Source organism: Vidua macroura, chromosome 2 (genome assembly GCF_024509145.1).
Source record: "Vidua macroura isolate BioBank_ID:100142 chromosome 2, ASM2450914v1, whole genome shotgun sequence".
Taxonomy (NCBI): Eukaryota; Metazoa; Chordata; class Aves; order Passeriformes; family Viduidae; genus Vidua; species Vidua macroura.
Window position 1 is genome coordinate 71,269,233 of NC_071572.1, and position 22,946 is coordinate 71,292,178.

General features: G+C 38.8%; 1 protein-coding gene across 2 annotated transcripts in view; it reads right to left on the reverse strand.

The window, feature by feature from the left end:
- The window catches only part of GSK3B (glycogen synthase kinase 3 beta), a 141,510-nt gene that overhangs the window by 34,725 nt on the left and 83,839 nt on the right, over positions 1-22,946 (reverse strand). For both annotated transcript variants that reach the window (XM_053971132.1, XM_053971133.1), the window contains exons 4-7: positions 16,197-16,307; positions 13,173-13,303; positions 11,265-11,371; positions 2,018-2,115 (exon numbers count right to left, since the gene is read on the reverse strand). In XM_053971132.1, coding sequence (XP_053827107.1) covers positions 2,018-2,115; positions 11,265-11,371; positions 13,173-13,303; positions 16,197-16,307 — 447 coding nt within the window. The remainder of the gene's footprint in view (positions 1-2,017; positions 2,116-11,264; positions 11,372-13,172; positions 13,304-16,196; positions 16,308-22,946) is intronic.

Sequence of the window (22,946 nt, forward strand, 5' to 3'; positions counted from 1 at the left end):
CAAGTATGTCAATAATAAGAGACCATCTATCTCCTCATTACTTTCTCATTGTGAAATCAAAGCAATGGTAGGGCAGAGCACTATGGTTTCGCCAAAAAGGTCTCTCTACACTCAGATTCCTGATCAAGCCATGGACAATCACCATGATATAAAGTGTATTTACAAAAATTCAGGTGGAGGTTGGGCTCTTCTTGTGGACAACAAGTGAAAAGACCAGAGGACACAGTTTTAAGCTGCACCAGGGAAAGTTTAGACTGGACATTAGAAGGCATTTCTTCACAGAAAGGGTGATTAGATATTGGAATGGACTGCCCAGGGAGGTAGTGAAGTCACTGTCCCTGGAGGGATTTAAGGAAAGACTGGATGTGTCTTCTAGCGCCATGGTCTAGTTGACATGGCAGCGTTGGGTCATTGGTTGAACTTGGTCTTTTTCAATCTTGCTGATTCTTTGATTAGCTTTAGTTTTTTCAGGATTTTAGACATTCATTAAAAAACAAACCAGGACTTTTCAGAAATGTCCAACAGCAAACATCACACGTTATTGCAAAATCTTGAGGAGGTCTGGTCATCTGACATGGACCCCTTCACATGTCACAAAAGCAGTGTAGCAAAAAGCAGCACACCACTCCAAGACACTTCTCAAAAGTTAAAAATATTGTCACTTGTACCATCATCAGCCCTACATATGAAAGCAACTCTAGTTTTTCTCTAGTGTTTCCTAAGCAAACTGACCCAACTTGGATAAACTGAGTGTGAAATACACTGGGCAGAAATGCAGTAAGAGGACATCAAGAAAATTACAGAAGTATGTGCAAGACATGGAGTCCCCAGAAGAAAGCTGATGACTGGACAATGTTCAGCAGGACAGACAGAAACTCACTGTAACAGAAGCCAGGTTTACGTGGTCAAAACCTGGAAGAGATGGGGTGACAGTCTAGAAATGTCACAGCACACCACTGAGAGCCCATGTCCTTCAGGCAGGAGAATGACCAGTCAGTGTTGGTTCACTCTCTGAGGACAGGGACAAAGACAGTGGTAGCTCTCCTAATCAATGACACAGACAAGTAGGAAATTCTCCTTTTTCACTAACAAGTTTGGGTTTTGCATGCCACACAAATACTTATGCATCAAGGAAGTGGCAAAATCAAGGAGGAAATTCTCTTAATACAGTCCCCTCACGGTGATGAAATCAATAAAGCTGAACAGTATGTGTACACATCTTACCCTCTGCAATAATGCCAACTAATTATGTGCATAGTATAGATTCAGAGGAAATTTATACTTCTCTCTCTGGAAATCTTGTTTCCTTCACTGCAGAAGTTGAAAAAGATAGAGTAGACCAGGGTGCTGGGAAGTCAGACACCAATCTATGAACTATTCTTCTTCCATGCCTCCAATTTGAGAACCATAGAATATTCACAGCTTTCCAAATGAAATCAGTCAGGATGTGCTTGGACATAAGTGGTATATAAGTGTTACATATTTTGACACATTAGTCATCTACCTTGAAAAACAAGACTCTTCAGGTGGAAGGTACCTTTGCTCTACATGTCCTGATTCTCTATCTGCAAAAACAAGTGCCCTTTCTCACCTTTAATTTTAAAAGAGCTAGGAGGAAGGAAGAAGAGAAAGCAACTACATATGTGAAGAATGTGGCATAAGGAATTTAACAACGCTGTTTCCAAAGCCAAATACTAATTGTCTGCAACAAAGGAAAAAGAGACAGATTCCTAAAGAATGAAAATCATACATTAATAAATACTGGAAGCACACTGGAAGTGCAGTCCTTTATGAGGGAAAAAGCCCCAATATATCATTATGCATAACTGCAAGAAGAGAAAGTAAAGATCATCAGGTTCTCAAAATAGCATGAGAAGTGTTTTCAAACACTGTTTACATACAAAACCCTGTACAATCGTGTCAGAATATATGTATGTTCACCAGTTTATAACAGTGCATGTTTTCATACTGATTCCCAAGGAATAATGCAGTCAAAACAACAATTAACATTCCATACCTTGATTATTTCCACCAACTGATCCACACCACTGTCACCTGGAAAGATCGGTTGTCCTAGTAACAGTTCAGCCAATACACAGCCTGCTGACCACACATCTAAAAAGGGAAAGGTGGAGGACAGGGAGAGGTATCAGTAAAATATACATATTAAGCCACTAATAAAAAACCCAGCCATTTTAAGCTACTTACTTTATTCTTTGCCATATTTGATAATGTGTGCAACACAGCTAAAAATAAGAAACATTCCTATCCTAATGTTACCAGGTACCTGGTATAAAACAACAGTGTGCAGACAGTGTTAGAAGTCAAACTGTGAGATAATGAGAACTAGAAAATCATGTTAAATGCTGTAATATATTGACATTAAACTTACACATGCAGGGAGAAGACCATAAAATGCTTGCCATTTGTAAATTGAGAATTTCCCCAAACCCTGTGTTGGTTTAAATCGCACTGATCATGAACTATGCACAGGTATCATCCAACACAATGGCTGATGTTTTTACTGTTTCCAAGTGTTGAACAGACTCAGTTTTTCACACATATATTGAAGGCACACATGCACTGACAGATGAACCAGTACTGCAAGTATTACTGGTATCCTGAAGTACATGATGATTAAGGGATCTGGGAGGCAGCCTCTCTAACCAGTCACTTAAAGATCTAATCTTTATCCCAATTCCATTTGCCACCTTGGATGAGTAACAGAATTGCAAGTCATAGATCACATGTCAACAGCATCTGTAGAAGAAGCCTTTAACTAATTTTTGTATGTATACCAAAAGCCTCAAGTAGTCCTTAGGAGCTATTCCTCCCACATAAGGAATTTTTTCACAATCTATTACAGGTATATCTTCTTAAATGATTAGGCAATTCAGTATTACAGAAGCAGCTTAGCAATGTATTTAAGTGTACTACAGAATATAGCATTTGATTTTTGGAACGTAATTAACTAAAAAGAAAAATCTAACAAAGCAAATGCAATAAACACAGTTTAACAGTGTTTGTGAGAATCTAATGTAATTGCACAGCAAATAAATGGGATTTTAAGCTGCTCAATACAGTAGAAGTATTGTACTTGGATGAAGAAAACTGCTTCTACCCCAAAATAGATTGACTATAAGGTTTTCTAGAAAGTAATCAATTGTTGATGAATACCTGAAACTTTACACTAAAATCCAATCTCAAACAAGCAATCAGCAACAGAAGATCTGTAAAGCCTATAATATAAAGAAACACCCCAAAAGGTAAAACCAGTCCCCTTCCACCCATATTTCTTTCATCTCTCACCTACTTTTATGAGCTAGCCTTGTCCCCTAGGAGACTTTTATCTCCTGAGGCCTGTTCCACCTGAGATAACCTATGCTATGACAGAAATCCTTATTCCCTCATCTATTTAAACGATGTCCCATCCCTGGAAGTGTTTGAGGCTGGCCTGGATGGAGCTCTGAGCAACCTGGTCTAGTGGAAGGTGTCCCTGCCCACGGCAAGGGGTTGGAACGAGGTGATCTCTAAGTCTGTTCCAACCTGAGCCATTCTATGACTCCATGGTTCTGCGAAGCAGGATATACACAACCCTGCCAGTTATGGCTAAAGGTCCAAGTAAGGAAAACATCTCTGACAGTTCTCCAAGCCATTTATTATCACTTCGTCACAACCACTACAGAGTGGTGCAAAATAAAATCAAATAAAGCTTTCAGGAGTCCAAAATTTATATAAAAATAATCAGCAAGTTAAAACACAGTTTTCCTTCCCCCATTTCTAAAGGAAAGAGTGAGAACGCTATGCAAAAATACTTCCCCTCCTCAAGAATATGGTTCAATTAGAACATACAGTAGAATAACACCACTGTCATTACTTCAGCTTTTCAAATTATTCACTTCCAAATCAAATGGATGCACTTTTACCTAATGTATGGGTACAAACATTGCATCAGGGTTTATCCTAAAAAGTAACTACTTACAATGTAAACAGTACCAGAAATAATTTGAAGTTTGAATCTTGAATTTTAACAAGCAAACATACAAGATGATGCTTTTTAATCTTTTAGCCACATTTAATAAAAGCTGATATGGCCACTGAGGTGCTAAGATCTCTTTTGTACAACAAACTAAGAAGGAATCATGTAAAGAATGTTTAATTGCATCTAACTGCTAATCAATGTCTCTCTCTGATAGCTGTTGGACCAACACATCCAGTAAAATCATGAGGCAAAGCATAACTTTTTGTGTCTCCCATGCGTATTAGGTTTAGAGGAATTACATAACAGTTCAAAAGACAGCACAGATTTCTTCAGAAGTATTGAAGAGATAGATTAAATGAACTAAGCAGGCAGAGCACAGTAACTTAAAAGTCTATTTAAAGATACCTTTAAAGGGTTTTAAATAAGCCAAGTCCTTTAGACTGTCCTTTACAAAACAAGTAGTTACACCAAATCTGTAATCATTATTTACAACTCAAATCCTTGTTTTGCACTGAAAATGTTATATATGGCAAGGAAAAATATTTGACAGAATATATACAAACACAAACCTGACAGGAGAGTAAGTCTTCAATCATGATTTACTTCCTTTTAAGATTTTGAAACTTTCAGATTAGACTGTGGCTTTTTTAAATTGTTTTAAATAACCTTCTGGTCTGACTGCTCTATTAAGTTGGCTTTGAGCTGTTTTTGCTTTTCCTAGTTTCCCTAAATGCTCTTGCACTCCACCAGCCTATTTCAGACAAGTCTGTAGGGCAGAAGGCTCAAACCCAATACAGAAATTTTATAAAAACAGCGGGGAGCATCAGTGTTGCTGCCAAGGTGAGGAGAGTTCAGTCCCTCGGGGAAGTGCTGGGCTTCCCCAGTCCTGCCAAACTGCAACTGCAAACAAGTCAAACAATGTGCAAGTCCTTGTTCAAGAAGGCCAAGCACAAACAGCAGAGGGCACATGAGAAAGCTGAGGGCATCTCATGGGAACAGAAGGGAAAAAAGCAAGGATGTAGGTCATGAGGAAATAGGTGGCAATGGCTGAGGAATACTTGCTGCATTCATGCTGGGTTTAATCCGTCAAACATACAACAAAATCCATCAGAAACCTATTGCTCCTTATGCACTGAAATCTTCTAAACTAGGCAATTTAATGTCTTGTTAAAAGTCTATTTACTTTTCCTTTATTTTACTTGCTAACACTTCAAACACACAGTGAAGTAAACCACAGGAATTTCAAAATCCCCATCTTTTTCCAGGCATGTAATTTCACCAACTTCCAAATTAGGACTTGGGCAATGTTCCCTGGACAAGGAAGTGAACAAATCCTTGAAGCATCCTCAGCAAAATCCAGAGAGTGGAGGCTAACTTGAGCAGCTCCGAGGAGTGATGAAATAAAACACAATAGACACAGATATTTATACAACTCTTGATAAGCAATGCACAATAAGGAACAAACTAAAATTTCATCTCTGCTGAAACTGGATGGAATTTATGCCATTGGCTAAAATTTGGTTCCAGGATAGTTTGCTCTTTTTTTCCCCACACCCTTTATATCTTGCATTTTAAAATTTATCAACATCAAGATAACAAGATTTTTTCCTCAAGCCTGAAGTAAACAAGTACTAATTTCTGTATTTAAAGACATGTTACTTAAAGGAAGTGATCAGCTTATGGTAGCTCCTTCACAGAGATTTTTCTGTCTCAGTATAGTCAGAGCTAACTGCTACAGATTAATATGTGCTGTAACTACCTGCTCCCACAGGAGAAGAAGCATTTTCTTAACTATTTCTTTTCAGTATGTGCAAGTTAATTAAAGCAAACTAGGACTCTCATTCACATGCTTTAAATTAGCTAATAAACAAGGTAAGAGTGAATCTTAAAAGAAAATACATCAACAAATGTTCCTTATGCCAAACCAGTTGGGACAATGTGAAATTTTAGGAGAAAATACTGAAAACTATTCATTTTAAGAAAGCAGGCAAGAGTACTTTCTTCATATCTTCAGAGAAATGTAGTCTAAACAATACAGAGAATAAATACAACTGCCAGGCAACAGCAACCTTCAAATAAGCTTATTTCAGATGGTTTTCACACATTACAATGGTAGCTAATACCATCTTTTCTAGACTAAAGAACACTTAGACAAATACCATTATCACCTAACCTACCCCCATTAATTTAAACACACAAAAATTCATATAGACTCTTGTACTACATAACTTTTCTTAAATTAAGTTTCTACTACTTTATTGATCTTCAGAGCTGTTAGATGAACATTGTCTAATAATATAATCTTCATAATGACCTTGCTTTTTAATGCATTCTAGCATTACAGAAGGTAAAAAAACCAAGTATTTCTCTTTAAATCAGGAAGAGGCATCTGGGAGGGCCACTGCAAAATACACTCCTTAGCTTTAATTCTATAAGCGTGCAATGGCCATTTTGAGTTGGAAATTAATACCCTGTCCACAAATTTCACTTTTTCTGGTCTCCAAATCTGCCTTTCCAAGCTGAAAAGCTATCTCTCTTCTTCACAGCACAAGCACCATCCATTGTATTACACTCTAGCTCCTCTTAACTCGTTATTTGGAGGAGGAAGGGGGGAAAAAAAGAAGGTTTCTCTTATCCACTTAGTACAAATTAAGAACTTCCATTTATGATGCTTTATGGGGCATATTTACCTCCTACTTTTTTCATTACCCTCATCTATTCATCTCTGCCTCACTATCCCTTCATCTTGATGGACTTCCTCCATCTTGGAGGTGACTCAAAGTTGCTGCTCTGGAAACTGTGGAAACAAACCAAGAGTCAGAAAAGCGGCCCTGGGAAGTCATAAAATCAACAGCTGCTAGCTGCCAAGTGCCAGACCCAAAGTGCTTTTCACTGCTGCTTGTTTGAAACAATATTTGGGCGGTCAGAACAAGAGCAAAATTCAGGATTACAGGCAGGCGTGCTATGCTGCTGGAAGTTTCATATATCAAGCTACCACAGACCCATGGACTGAGGAGAACGAGTAAGGCTGAAACATGAAAATGCTTGAAAAGACACGCTTGTTCCAGTACTTGGAACAAAAGCTAAACACAGGTATATCTATTCTTTTGCAATGAAGAGATGAAACTACAATGACAGGTGGTAGAGTAGTTCAGCAAATTAACACACCTGCTTACTTTCAGCACTGGAAGTTGCCATCTGAGAAAGGAGCAAATTCTTCTGACTGCTTGGCAACAGTTCAGGACACACCTTGTGGTGGTTCTTCCCCAAGAAACTCTGAGACAGGCCAACTACAGATACCTACTGAAGAGCTTCTGCTCCAGACTGTTGAGGTGAAACACTCGCACTTGCTAGGAAAGTGAATGAACAACTTGACAATACTGATTTTCAGACACCCCAAGAGAAGCCAGCAATGGTCATGCGGATCAATCTTTCCCTGCCAGTGCCTATAAATATTCCCTCTGGAACGCGCTCAACTCCTGCCAGCGCAGTGGTGGAGCCAACTGAGACCAGGAGCCCCTGCTTGTGCAGAAGCATCACCAGGATGTGGTGAGCCCTCCCCTGCCCTGCCACCTCACCTAGGGAAAAAACACATGAGACTGAGGCAAAGCTCAGCTGCACAGCTTCTTTCCATACAAAAGGAGCCCGAGGCAACAGAAACATCTGCACTCACCCCTACTCCAGTGCTTGTCCCAGGACAATGTAGGGGAACGTGTGCCACCATCCCAGGGTTTTTCAGCAGCAGCATCACCCGTATGACCAGCACAGCCAGAACCATGCCATCAACACACTTTAGGATGCTGTAACAAACACAGACTGGGGCAAGGAAGAAGCCTCAGCCAAAACACTGTCAAGGCATAGCTGAAGGGCTTGGTTTGGGAAAAAAACAACAAACCAGCCCCCCTGAAAAAACCCCAAACAACCAACAATAACAAACTCCTGCAAATCAGCTGCGGGAAGTAAATTGTGTCTATTCCCAGCAAGCTTTAGGGACACAAACAAACACACACACTTGCAGAATTCATAGTCAAAGGTGCACAAAGGCCCAATCTGTACAAGCTATGAAGGCACCCAATTGACATGAATATTTGTGCCTGATCACTGAAAAATCCTGTAAAGTTGTAAGGTAGGCACATAACAGAGCTATTATAGGTAGGGATTTGCAGCTATTTGGCAACAGTGACTATTTAAGAACTCGAATAGGTCATTTCCCAGGTCATTATTTTAAAAATAGAGCCCCAGGTCTGCTGGAGGCACTAAGTGCAGCAAATGTGATTTGATGCTACTCTTACTATGGTATATATTTAAATGCAGCCCTAATGTGGTGCTTTACAGAAGTGTAATAAACATCACATCCCTGGCTCAGTTATTTTTTAAAGGGACCTCTTAGGTTAGAATTGAAGTCATGCACTTCAATGAAACAATCAAGATCCTAGAAGTTAAATGCCAGTTTACAGTTTGTTGTGACATCCAGGATGAAAAGACACATCCTGGAATGAACTGCTACACTGAAGAGCAAGTAATGTCACGAGGACAAATTCATGTGTTTCAAGACAACCTGGATGAAGCCAGACAGCCTAATGCAACTCCTGGTTACAATGCTAAACAAGGTGACTAACAACTGACATTGTCATCATGCAGCTGGCTGTGCCATCAAATATTGGGCCACCAGTGTCACTACCTAGTTTTAAAAAGGACTTCTTGCTCAGAAATACTTCCAGTCATTATGCTATTGCAGCGCATTGCAGTCATAAGCCCTGCAGTAACATTAACAAACAACAAAAACCTTCACAAAAACAGCTGGAAGCCTTGCAGATAAGGTAGGGAAATTTCTACTTGGAACACTTTTTGGCTTTGTATTCTTCATTGATTTTACTTTTACCATAGTTTTACTAGAGGCTATTTAACTGGGGGAATAAAGACCCCTGCCTTACATGTAAAGCTCACTTTTTGTTACCACACACACACAAGCGATTCTTACAGAATGATAAAGACTAGAGTGGGAAAAGGTTGTTATGCTAACAGCTCACAATAAAAATAAGAACTAAAAATACCAAGCATGCCAACATTTAAGTGTAAAAGGCAGCATTACAGTATTGAAGCATTTCACAGTTCCCTATACTTTGAGCTATGGATAAAGCACTAATAATTACATGCTCTTTTCTTTCTTTTAATAAATCTCTCTACGCTTGTTGATTGGTTTTCCAAAAAGCTGGATGAGTTTGGATGAACAAACCCACATGAAATAAGGAAAAGTTCTCACTATGCACCATTGCTGCCTACCAGCAAGAACTAAAATTAACCCTTAGAATTTCTAGCATATTACAGAACACTGGGAAACTGTAGAGATTGCAAAAGCATTTTATTCCTGCTCATCTCCCAAATCCAAAGACTGCTGAGAAAGAAGTGGAAGGTGGATAGGATAGGAAGGAACGAAGGAGTATTAACTTAATTTTCAAGCAATTCAGTACAAATTTCAAAGAAAGGACTTGGAGGGACAGGTGGGGTTTTTTGGCACAAGAAAGAACAATGACTAAAATTCAAGATATTTTTGGAGGCAAGTGAAAAATTGCACTTTAGAATGAAATTTTTATTAGAACCATTTTAGAGACCAGCAGATAAAACAACAAAAATGGAAAGCACAACTTGTAAAAGGGTCTGCAGTTGAAGCAAGAGACTTTTTATAGGCCTATCTACAAAGCAGTCTCTCTCTCCTGCTGACACATAGAATACACGTTTTATGCAGCTATCCTCTGAAACATGAGGTCTCAGTGCACTCTGATAGTGCAGCTGAGCCAATCTATTAGCTCTCAGCTGGCAAAAAGATGTCAAATGGGATCAGCCACCTTCCCCTCATTCATGAGCTCACAACACTTTGCTTTTACCTGGGCTTTGCTGCTTACTGGACTGCACAATACTGCTGATTGCACTCACTCATACAGCAGGAAGTTAACCTGCCAAAATCTCTTGTCAGTTGATGCTGAATCGGCAAATTAAACAGCAAACTGTGAGAGCCAGGGTATCCAGGGACAAGAGCAGGGGTGGGGCTGCTACTTCTGGCAGCAGCCAACAGTAAGTTCTGCCCTTGTTATCTTTATTGTGCCATACCTTCCCCAGACTACTCTTGGTTCTGCCGCTTTTTCCTACCAGGAAGATATGCAAGAGTTGCTACAATACATACTGAATAGTAATTAATGGGAAAAAAATTCCTGAGAGTAGGGAAGGCTTCAGGAATGTGTTGAGGTGGGGTTTTTTGTTCCTTTTTAAGAACTCCACAGTTAAGCCAGCCAGCCACTGAGTTTCACACTAGTTCAAACACAGTGAGTTTAAATATACAGGTTATAAACATAATCTGCCAAGAGTTGATCATGATCTCAAAATCCTTTTGAAAACATTAAACCTTGCCTAAATGACTCAAGTCCATAAGCAAGGTAAAAGGTTCCTCACTATTGTGCTGAGAGCCAAATCTGCTCTCTTTTGCACTAGAACTCAGAAGGAGCCCAGGCAGTATCTTGACTGAAAAACTGAAGTAGTTAGCAACAATCAGCCAACACACTGTTCTTCATTTCAAAGGTTTTTCATTTTGCTCTTCATTTTTGGTTCTCTACTGTAAGAAAACTTGGTTGTTCCCTGATCTCCAGCAAACCTCCAGCTTCCCTAGTATTTCCATGATACAGCTATGTGTCAGGTATATAGAAAGAGTTCTTTGTGTTCAAAATTAATGACTAAAGGACAGTAAAGGCTAGCAGAATTAGTTGAATTAGAAGGACTGCTGTACACAATATATTAAAGTTGTAAAGAGAATTTAAAGTCAAATTATTAGGCCACACTTACCTCTCCCTACAAACTCTTTACTAAAAGCCAAGTAAATAAATTACAGGTTTATGTCTAAACCACAGCACATCAGAAGCAGTAGCTGATTTTCTTTTTTTACAGTTATTTCAAGTTATTAAAATGCTTTTCTGGCTTGAGATCTCATACCTCCTTTTAAACTAAATGGCAACATTACATGGATTTTTTTTTTTTCACTTGCAATCAGATTACCCCCTTTACATTGAAAAAGCCCCTTTCCTCGTGTAGTTAATGCTGAAATCTCAAAAGGCATAGAAAGCACAGCAGCCATCTACAAAACATTTGTATTTCTTTAAAAAGTAGTATTTAAATTTACAACCAAATTCAGCCCCTGAGAATTACATTTGAGATCTCTGGAAACCTTTACACTTTGGTACAGGATAAAAACTGAGGCAGCTGGTACAGATTTCAACCAAATGCACACACATACCTATACTGGAGGTATAATCGGTGGCTCCAAAGATCAACTCTGGTGCCCTGTAGTACCGAGAGCAGATGTACGACACATTGGGTTCTCCACGAACCAGCTGTTTTGCACTGGAAGGGAAACAGCAGTATTTCAGCAATGAACACTTCTACAACATTGCTGTGCACACTAACATTAAGCTTTGGTACTCTTCACCTAGTCCCCATTCCCAAATGTTGAAATACATGTTCTTCTAAGATGATGCAAACTGACTCCTTGATTCACTGTGAAATCAGTCCAACCCATCAAGCATCTACCTTATACTTGGGACAGCAAAGGAAATTCTGACTACAGTCTAGATGAAAAACAGGGTCAAATTTTTGGCTGCCAGTTGTCTTTTGCCAGATAGAAAGGCTTGTTTACAGTGGAAAAGAGGGCAGAAAACAGTTCAGTCAAATGTAGTCACCATTTAAGGTTCAAAACCTCTGGATACTCACAAGGACTGAGTGGAGTATTTTTTTCTGTTTGGGTTTTTTGTTTGTTGGTTTCCTTTTTTGTTCAGTTGGTTTTTAATTTCCATCACAATATTCTGCTCCTTTGCTACTTAAGGAAGCATGGTCTTTGCCATTTTATTCATATGTTAATGGTCCACAATTAACATGAAGGTTTCTCTTATACTGTAATCGATCAGCTCAAAAGCATCCAACCTACAGTATTGCCTCAATACTTCTCTTTGGAAGAACCCAAGAAAAGAATGGACCACAAGACCACATTACTTTGGGAACATGACTCTATGGGCATATTACACTTCTTTCTTAATTAAGAAGTACAAGACAAAAAGGAGCTGGAAGACAAAACTTCCCTTTTGGAAATAGGACATTCACCTAAATAGTACCAAACACTGCAGAGTGGCAAGCCAGTCAAATCCAGTGTTCAGCTCTCCAGAGACTCCTCCCAGCCTTCAGTGAAGAACTTCCACCACCCATTTAAAAAGTCTCAGTCTTCAGTTTTCTATATAGAAACTACAGTTAACAAATTCCCACTGATAAAAAATAGTAGGTATTCCCTTTATGCACTGTCAGTTTTGAGCTTCAGCATGATTCCTACCTTCCTCCAATGCTGGTGAGGTAGAGCTGAGAAGGAGATCCCAAGGCACCAGCCATGACAATGCACTGCTCGAATAACCCCCATCTGACATTCCTCTTCTCTATGGGCAAGCAAATTTAGCAACAGCAGCTTCTGTGACCTCTCACACATATACCCCAACTATTTTAGTCTGCAAAGTTACAGCACAATCTAAAGATTGAACTTTCTCAGAGAGAAATCTATATCCTGTCTCACAGTAGATTGCCAGAATTTCTGTATCAATTCTAAGGTGGGGGCTGGACTCTAAAGGTGATTCTGAGCGGATATTGGAAATAAATGTGCCTTTGGAAACTAGAACATAGATGTCCACTATCCAAGAGCTTCAACTGGAAGTGCTGCTTCTGATTTTCAGCCTCTATGGTATTTGCAACATTAAGTGAATTGTTGTAAATGCAAGTAGACTGTCTAGAGTAACATCAGCCTTTTTAAGTTACAATGCCACCATGCCTGTCCTCTCTTGCCCAAACACACTTCACTGCAATAACTGGTTCTGGTTTTCCATGCTGCAGTATTTTCCCTATGTCATGGTGTATTTATTTCATTTTTCTAATATCTGCAAAAATAAGAGGCGTAAAGTTTAATTCTCTCCCACTTAATATTCTTTTCCAGCTCTTCCCTGCCACTCCTTTGAACTCACTTTGGGGGGAAAATAGAATATCAGTAAATCCTCTTTTAAGATACAAATAAAGACTTTCTAAGGGACACAGAATTTCTTGGCAAAGTTGCATCAAGGTTCCCTTTGAAGGAAGATCTTTTCACCTGCTTTCAGGCCACAAATGTGCTTACCTTCCAAAGTCACAGAGTTTTAGAACAGCTGTATCAGGGTCCAGCAAGAGGTTCTGTGGTTTTATATCCCGGTGGCAGATCCCAAAGGAATGGATATAGGCTAAACTCCGGAACAGCTGATACATGTACAACTGGAACACAGAAATACCAGTCAAATCAGGGTAAACAATTAGTTTAGCGCAAACCCTTATTAGAAGAAAAACAAAAATCACTGAGAAAAAGACCATATTGAATGCCTATTAGGGCTATGAAGGTGGGCAAGGTATTTGCATACCTTCCCCACACGCCCTTTGCTACATACACACACATGTGGTTCAAATCTTTTTATGTGTCCTTTGAGACAGCATAATTAGCATAATTCCAGAGAAATAATTGTGCCAGTTTTCCAACATTTGTAAATAATGGCAATCATAAAAAGCATACACAAAATAAAGATGTTTCAGTTTGCTCTACAAATCAGCCTCTTCACAGCAGTGATTCCAGGTTATTAAAAAACCCCAAAACAAACAAACAACTAAAAAATGCCCCACAAAATCCAAAAGAAAACCCTTTAGTTAGTGAAGCTATATTAAATGTTGCCCAAAGACAAGGGTAGTGTCTCAGCCTGTCACTGAAGTGAATCTCCCAGTGTTTCTTGCTGAGGGGATAGGGTCATTTTAATTTCAAATCTCTGGATAAAAACAGAAGGCAAATAAAACCAACTGTTCAGAATAAGTTTATGCAAGGCACAACAAACAAGTATGCAGAAGGAGAGTTTTCTCTGCCCACTTTCCAGGGCTGGCTAACCCCTTAGCAAGGAAGAACACAGCAGGGGGAGATATTACAAAGCCAAGAACTTCACAGGACAAGCTTACAGGGCAGGGGGAGGATGTCCATCTTCTGGAGTTACACACTTTTTGTTATGGATAATAAAAAGCTGCTGGATACAATTAAGGATGTATAGCATATATAGTCACAAAGGCATGGAAAGCCCTGCTTTAAGGTTGACAAAAGGCTGCCAGATTATTTTTTATTTTTGTTGTGTCCCCACAAGTTTCCACTAAAAACCAAGCTACAGGCAGGACACCATACCAGAGATGCATCTCCAGACTTTTCTTTTACAAGCACATTTTCCACAGTTCAACTTTAATGGTCTATATAACCAGGTGCAATTACTTGATATTGATATCAGGTCATGTTTGCTTCTCTTTCATCATTATCTTTGTCGTCACACTTTCTCTCCCCCTTGTTTTTTGCCATTTATTTGGAAGGAAAGTAGGAGAGGGAAGAGAATTGCTTGAATTTTGGCTCTAGGCCTCTGGTTTTCATACTTGTTTCTGAAAACCACAACTCTGCACAAAGAAAAGCAAACAAACATTTTTTCCGAATTGCCTATTCTAGTCCCTTAAGTATGTATTGTGCAAGTGTATTGCAAAATAATGCAAAAGACTGCCCTAACTTGAGGGGTCAAGTCAACACATGTGGGATTTATAAAGTATGCCTTTCATCCCCACACAGCAAACCCAAAATTTCCAAGGACTCCTTACAGCAGGTTAGAAATTACAATTAAAATTTAACCAGAAGATTACTAGAACAGCTTCTGTGCAGCTTTAAGTCCCTTTGTTACCCAGGGAAAAGCAGCTCTCTGCCTGCCTAGCTATCCATCAGAAATGAACAAATAGGTACGATCTGACCTTCGTGTAGCAAAGATGCCTGGAAAATTGCAAAATCCTTAATGACATTAAGGTAATATGATCTTTTAAAGTATATAAAAGCCTTGCCAGAAAAATAAGAATAGCTTTACAGACTACCTGGAACAGGAAGTCCCAGACATTCTGCAAGATGAAAGAGTTGAAGCAGATTTTTCTCTGAAAGTGTAAGGAAAAATTTTCTCAAGTTCTCACAACAGAGAGCAATAAGGGAAAGAATACTGACAAAAGATACATAAACAATTTATCAAAAGCCAAGCCTACAGATTTTGGGGAGCATAGAACGTGAAGACATGATGTTCCACCAACAGACCAAAAGAGAGTGACCTTGAAGTCTGCTGGATGATAAAATTCTGTGCTTTCTTAAAAATCAGGCAAAAGTGATGCCTATTGCAGAGACATGTCATTTACAATTTAGTTATGGCACAAAACTTCATTACTGAAATAATTACTGTTTGTAGCTTTCACCTTTGAAACTTTCATCTTCTTTCAACCAAACTGAAGTTTTTTCTTAAGCCAACCCTTACATTAAGCAATATACTTTTAAAGAGGAGTCTGGAGAAATCAATATGCATCAGGAAATTTTGTTGGTAATTTCCATTAAATATTACCTGTGTGCCATGTTAACAAGTTAATGCCATGTGAAAACATCGTCATTCACTAGTGTGTGGATTGTGGTCACCACAAGATATGAAACAGAACTATGAGGCCCCAGATGGGTCCCACGTTGGACAGCAAATGAGAAATTTTATTTAACTCCTGTGTAAAACATGTAGACAACTTGAGTAAGGTTTTGAAACTACAATGTGCACACAAGCACCTTACCCCACGTAGCTTCTGAAGACACAAGCCAATGAGTTTCAAGTAGAAACAAAAATGTGCCTTTCATGACCACAACAAAAGCACATGAACTCTTATTCATATGCCAGGAAAAAGGGAAGATAACAGATTAGAGAACAACCTCCTAACATCCTCTTGCAGTTCCTGACCTTTGTTCTATTATGTCTTCACCATCTCAGGAAACTGAAAGCTGCTAATCTGGCTGGTCTCAGTCATCATCTAAGCTGCTTCAAAAACAAAACACTCCCCCCACACTCAGTCTCCCCAACCCATTCCAAGATTTCTGTAAGGTCAGAAATTGGGAGTGGTGTTTTAAGTCTCAACCCTCTATTCTTCCTTCGTAATAACAACAAGTAATTCTAATTTTTTTTCCTTACCTCAAGATCTATTTGCTTCTAAATATTTCTGAAAATCTACTATTATGTCAGAAAAGAGTATCCACAGTGTATTTCTACAGTATACTTTCTCCACCTAACCACATCTGTCAGTTACCTACCTTGACATAAATCATAGGGAGTGTCTGTTTGGCCCGACTATAATGTCTGGCAACTCTGTATACTGTTTCAGGAACATAGTCCAGCACCAAGTTGAGGTACACCTCGTCTTTCTGAAAGAGAACAGAGAAGAAAAACAAATCAGCACTAGATTTGAGGCATGAAGTACAATCAAAGTGTTCAGAGAAACCTAAAAAGAGAAAGTTGTGGACATTTTAAATATCCACAAACCTAAAAGATGAGAAAGCTGTGGACATTTTAAGTCCCATCTTTAGTGTGTGAACTGCCATGGAACTATTTAGGTTTTGCACTCGTGCATTAATACTTTTGTCAAACTTATGTTTAAGATCATGTTACTTGTTCTGGTCTCCAGTGTAAGATATTTTCTGATTATAAATGGAGACAAGGATCTAATTGTTCTGCCCAGTCAATATTTTCATTAAGAGAGTATTTCAACGTAACATCTGCGTAATTAGTTAAAAGAGCCTATTAACTCATTAGTCCCTTACCTGCCAAAACCCAAGAAGTGCAAATTTAAAAGTTTAAAACTCAGCCCCCAACAACAGCACATCAAAAAAAAGTTCAACCATCACCTTTTAAAAATGTTACTTTGATCTTACTGAATTCCCAGCTATTAAGAGATTAATACATATTAACCATTTGTATACAATAAGCCAGTGTTAACATTTGTAACCATTCTGTTTACAGATATTTCTGGGTCTCAGTTATCTCCAACTTAAACATATGAACTTATTCATGACAAAAGAGAAGCCAAAACCAAGGTCTCAAGTAAAATTTTTAATATCTAGGATTAAGTTAGAAGTTCATGTGAACATAAAACAGAGAAACAACAAAAGTAGCTTTATAATAAGGTACTTTGTTACATTATAAAGTACCTTATTATACACTAGCAAAGGAAAGAAGGAACAAAGAGGACTTAAATAACAAAGTATTGTAATCATATAGTGCCTAACTGCAAAACTGAGAATTTTCAGCAGTAAAACAGGTCTTAAAGAGACTTCTGATATTTTAATGCAGTCTTCAGTGCAAATCCTACCAGGATTGTGAATACATTTAATGGTGGGGAGTGGGTAAAATTAACTAGATCAGCATGAGAAATTATTTTGAAAGCTAGTGAATTAACTAGAAATAACCTCTCCTGTGCCTGCTATTTTATCACCTAGAACTTTCTATAGAGAAAGACAATACATAGAGAATTTACATGGATGGAAACAGCACAGAGCTCCCATGTCTTCGACTGGAGGCCCTTGTCAGAAGATCCACTGGCTATCTGTATCTTAATACCTAAACCCAAACCTCATCTAGCTACAGCAATTTAATACTACTACTCTACTGTGACTTGGCCCATCACTTAATGCAGAGTGAGGTGTGTTTCTCTCACAGTGCTCTGCTATCCTGCCACAGCAAAGAGCAGCAGAAGTCTGCTACATGGTAACACACAGAGAAATACACACTTTGAATACATATGCAGAGAAACTGCTGGCTTTGTGTGTTTTTAAAAGTTCAGAATTCAAGATCTCTGTTCGCCCTTATTTGACAATAAAGGCTTGTATTTTCAGGACATTTTAATAGATCTTACCAATGCCTCCTAATAGACCAAGTCACCTTGCATGGCCCTGCCTATGTCATTCTTCCCTACAAAAAACAACCTCTTTTCTTAATATTATTGCTTAAATGACAGTGGCAATAGCACAGCACCAAGCAAATGACAATGGCCCACCAACTTGTATCTATCTGGTCTTATCAAACACAGACAAGGAACAGCCTCCAAGACCCTGCCTATGCTGGTGCTTCTCCCAGGGCCATCCCAGGAACTGGGAACAATGTGAAGGCTTCTGGGGACCAGTCTGGGGCGAAGAAAATTTTTGAAATGGATGAGAAGGGACAACTACCTGCAGTGCAGATGAAATATTAGACAGCTCTGGAACTCCACAGATGTGCAAATATATACAAGGTAAAAAAAAAAAACCAAACCACTTGTATTTTAGCACTTTTCCTGCAGCAAGGAAAGTTCTTCTTTCCCTGACTCTCACTTCAAGCCAATAAAATTCATCCACCGCCTCGTCTTAGGTCAGAGCTTTCAAGATTTAGTTATAAAATACCAAAAATAAATGTCCTAAAAAATTCAAAGTTAGCTTATGCTGGTAAGGCAATCTGTAAACTATGAGAGAAAACAGTCACATGAATATGAATGCTGTTTGCTACAGTGTAACTACAACCTGATGAATATGCTAAATGTCTGCCTCTCAGAGGATGGGAATGTCTTACTGGTGACAAATCACTTCACTGAATACTGTTATTGAGGTTGGTGATTTTGATTCAAGGATTCATGTTTCATGTATGAAAAAGATTTACATGAGAAATTAGAGGGGGAAAAAGAGTAAAAATTAAATTATAGTGATTTTATAATCCTCTCATAATACAAACAAAAGGACGCATGCAAAACAGTAAAATATATGATAAGTAAATCCCGTCCACACTACTTCACAGCAGTGAGTTTTGAGAATTACAGAACTACTCTCTAGTTCATATAATCTTTGCTTTGTTTTTAGTGCCTCCATTTTTATTTCCAATTTTACATGCTATTAAAAATGGGACCAATTCAATAGCATAACACAAGCACAAAAAACCTTGAGGAATTTGCATCTTTAGAGATAGAGGTTTCACTTCTGAGTTTTGATGCCATCCGCGGTACCTGAACAAACAGCATGTGTTTTGCGTTGTGCTGCTCCTGTGTAAATGTATATCACACAGAACACAAAGGCACATGAACACCTTTCCCTGCCTCATCAACTATCAAGTTTTGACATACCACTTGAGGGACCCAGAACTCCAATATGCAGCTATAAAGTCAAGGTCTATGCCATTGGCCATGTAAGTAGAGGCACATTCCACTCCTACTACACGCAAATGACTCCAGAAGTTCTCTTAATGACTGTTATAATAAATTAAAGATTATTCAAATGTTTTGAGTGACATCCTCCTGATGTCATCTGGCACTGGTCTGATAAACATACAGGAAAGAGTTTTCATGAGCCCTGATCCTTCTCAGTGAGCATGAACTGGATGAAAATAATATCCAAGTTACCTGGATTCCCCCGAACAAGATTCAGGACAAGCTAGCAAGCAGTCATGGCTTGACAAGCTCTGAGCATGATGTAACCTGGTTTGCCTACTTCATGCATTCCTCCTAAACACATATTTTTCCAGTGACCCAGATGTATTGCAATAGGAAACAGGGTTAGCTCAAAGAGCTTGCCAAATGAGGGCAACAGCTCAAGGATCAACTGGGACGATCAAGGCTTATCTTTCCATTACAGGGAACCTCACCACATATTCCACAAGTGACTTGTTTCCATTCTGCTGTTTAAAAACTGCTGGTCTGGGAACAAAACAAGGTAACCTGACTGTCACAAGCATGTCTGAAATTACCTACAGAAAACAGAGGAAGCTGCAGCATATGAAATAGAGAAAGCAAACATAAGATGTCATTCAATAACTCACTTCTCCTTAAAGACCTTGGGCTTACTAGCTTTCTATGGCAGGTCAAATGTTCATGTGTATTTGTATTCTCCTGTGCTTGCTCCTAAGGTTATGACCATGTACAGTTCAAAATAAAAAAGGGGAAGGGCAGAAAGCCAGATCCTGAAACCCAGAATCAAAGTATTTAATCAGGATTTTGACTTCAGCAATGCGGCTCATGTACCAGCATCAAGTGCTAGAAGATGCTTTTTGTCACTTGGCAGATGAATCCCCAGTTGACGACCGCTGCTCCAAAATGAGCCACAGCGTGATGCTTTGCCATCAAATTGCTCTGCACCTCTCAAGAACCACCAATTCAGGCACTGCTTCACTTTGGTGGGAAATACTTAATGCAAGTAAATACTCACATAACCTGTACCATAATAAGAGGCATGAGAAAGATTAGGACACAAGAGCCAAAACGTTTTAGCAACTTCATTCTTTTTCTTGTGCCAGAAACTGGAGACAAAACAGGATGAAAGTACATGAGCATTACACACAATGTGGCTGAGGACTGAGTAAAAGTGAAAACATTGCCTTACTGACAAAGGAAAGGCAAGAGGTGTCAAACTCCATTTTAAAACTCTTGTCTCTTTCAGTCCACATAAGTAATCTGTTCAAAGCATCCTCCAGTTGTGCTTGAGGCCAATATAAAGAAACAGTTATTGAATTAAAATAAAGCAATAGGTATTGAATTCAAAGATTCACTTTTCTAGATTGTTCCTTGCAGTGATAGTTAAAATACTGCTTCTCTGTGATCACCCCCTATCTCAACAAATCTCAAATTGATCAAAAGTGGTTCCTACAAGCTTTTGTTTTCAATTATCAGACACACTCCTTTTACAACATGCACATATAAAGCAGCAACCAATATTAAGTCAGTCACAGTCCAACTATTCCCCCTATTTACCACCATGATGATAGAAGCCAGGGAGGTCATACATGCCAAACACCAAACTGACAGCAAAAGGAGAATTTTTACTCTGAAAATACGTCATTATCTAATAAGATGTTGGAAGTATTCCTGAACTGTCAAGGCCTATATGGAACCTAAGGAAAACTTCTCTGAATATCAAGCAATAGGGTAAAAAGGTTAAGAAACTATTCTGGGTACTCTTTCTTCTACGGTGACCATATTTACTGCTCAGCATTTGGAAAAAGTGATGAACATGCTCATTTCAGTTTTCATCTCCTGGCAAATCAGTAACAGCATGACAGTGGTACTGGTGTTGTTTGGAATGGGTTTTTGCTTGTTTTCAATGGACTCCACCTGATCAGCTGTATAAGCATAACTGAGAGGACATGAACAATACAGGAGTTTCTTAAACTAACTTTGCATTAGGAGAAATAAATGTGAAATTACACTTGGAAGAAACTCACTTCATATGTCTACTCTAGCTAAATGCACACAGACAAGCGATACGCCTAAAATTAAGTAATATGCCTCCAAAATGTACTTCTTGTTATTAAAATTATCCCAAGGCTTCAGTATTAGGGCTGTATGAGGTAAATAAACCAATCCGTTTACCCAGGAGGATTTTTTCTTTACCGTATGACAGCACCCCACTGATGATGTTTCAGAGGGAGGTGCTGCATGAAGCAGTTAGTGACAGGATGCAGCAATGCAAGGGTTCTGTCAAAAAGCACCCGAGGGATTTACCTGTGAGTTGGAAAGCAAGAAAATGCCTTTCAGCATTTCATGCGGACTATGCCTTTTCTGAGAGTGCGTTATTTGAACACTGGAGTGTCAGCATGAGGTAAAATATGCCCTTCACCCTGATGTAAGCATCTAAATTTAGACAATACATAAAGTTTTTGCCCTAGATTTAAAAAAAATGTTATTTAACTTTTCTTAAAGCCACAACCAGCACACACTTCACACTCCTTTATCAAGCACCATGAGAGACCCACCTCTTATCTTGAAGGCTGACATTGTACATTAAGGATACAAAGACTTTAGACATACTTTCAAAGACAAAGCAAAAATTTGCAGCCTTCCTACTCTAAGTGCTGAGTAGACATGATACACAAGAAATATTTGAAAATGCAAAATACGTGCTAGCTGACCTTATTTGTATGAAGGAATGGTGACATCCAGTGGCCACGTGTGTCTGTTTTTACTTGCAGTTTACAACCACATCTATTTCAAAACAGCTTTGGCTGCCACCAAAGTAAAGGGAGTGCAAGTCTAGAGATACAGTTACAGTTTCAAACAGATAAATGCAAGGAAGTAAGAACAGGTGAAGACTCAACTTCAATGTTCAGAAAGAAACCAATATTTTCTAATAGTACCGCAAATATTGGGCAAAGTATCTTCTTTTCTAATCCCTCACTCTTCATGCCTGAGTTTGAGAACTGAAATCTGTACCAAAAGTTCTGTTCCTACACCTACTTGTCAAAACTTACCAAGTTGCTCTGTAATGCTCATTACTCTTCAGCAAAACACAGTCAGTCATGTGTAGGTAGGACACAGTTATGTAGGTAGGAACTGCCAAGTGGGTCAGCTGCGACAGCAGCATAAGGCCAAAAGTCAACCTTCCCAATAAAATTAGTATTTAAGAACTTTCTTGGGTCTTGTTTGAAGCCAGCTGATTTACACTACCTACCTTTGATCACTGAAAGAGTAGAGGGTCTTAGGTGATGCGCTAAAGCATTCTTTGTCAGAAGAAAAAAAAAAAAAAAAAGACATTTTCTGACCTAGTTTTCCCCTCTAAAGAGCAGCTACTGTAAATGAAAAGGTCACACATTAAAATAATTTGGGAATCCCTGATGATTCTTGTTTATTTTATGCCCTGTGAATTCCTTAAGCTTATAGATGTACTTCCAAGGAGAATTTCTATCAAGTTGGAAATATCTGCCCAAGATATAAAATGCGGGACTGAGCTATCATCCTTGACATAAATGATCTGTGGATATTTGAACCCCAGCTCCCAAGCAGGGACTGTGTTATAAACTGGCCATAAGTCTGTTGCAAGATGAAAATTAACAGATGATGTTCGAATCACTGGACTGTCCTGCACACCTCGTGATGAAACAAAAAGCAGTCTTTGGAGATCCACTTGTTTTCCTGACTGTTCACTACCTTCCAGAGTGAGTATGAATTTCTGAATCAGGATAAATCCATGACAGAAAGGCAAGACAATACACAATAGTGGTTCAAACTACATGCCTGCCTCAGGACAAACAACACAAGGATGGCCTTCCTAGCG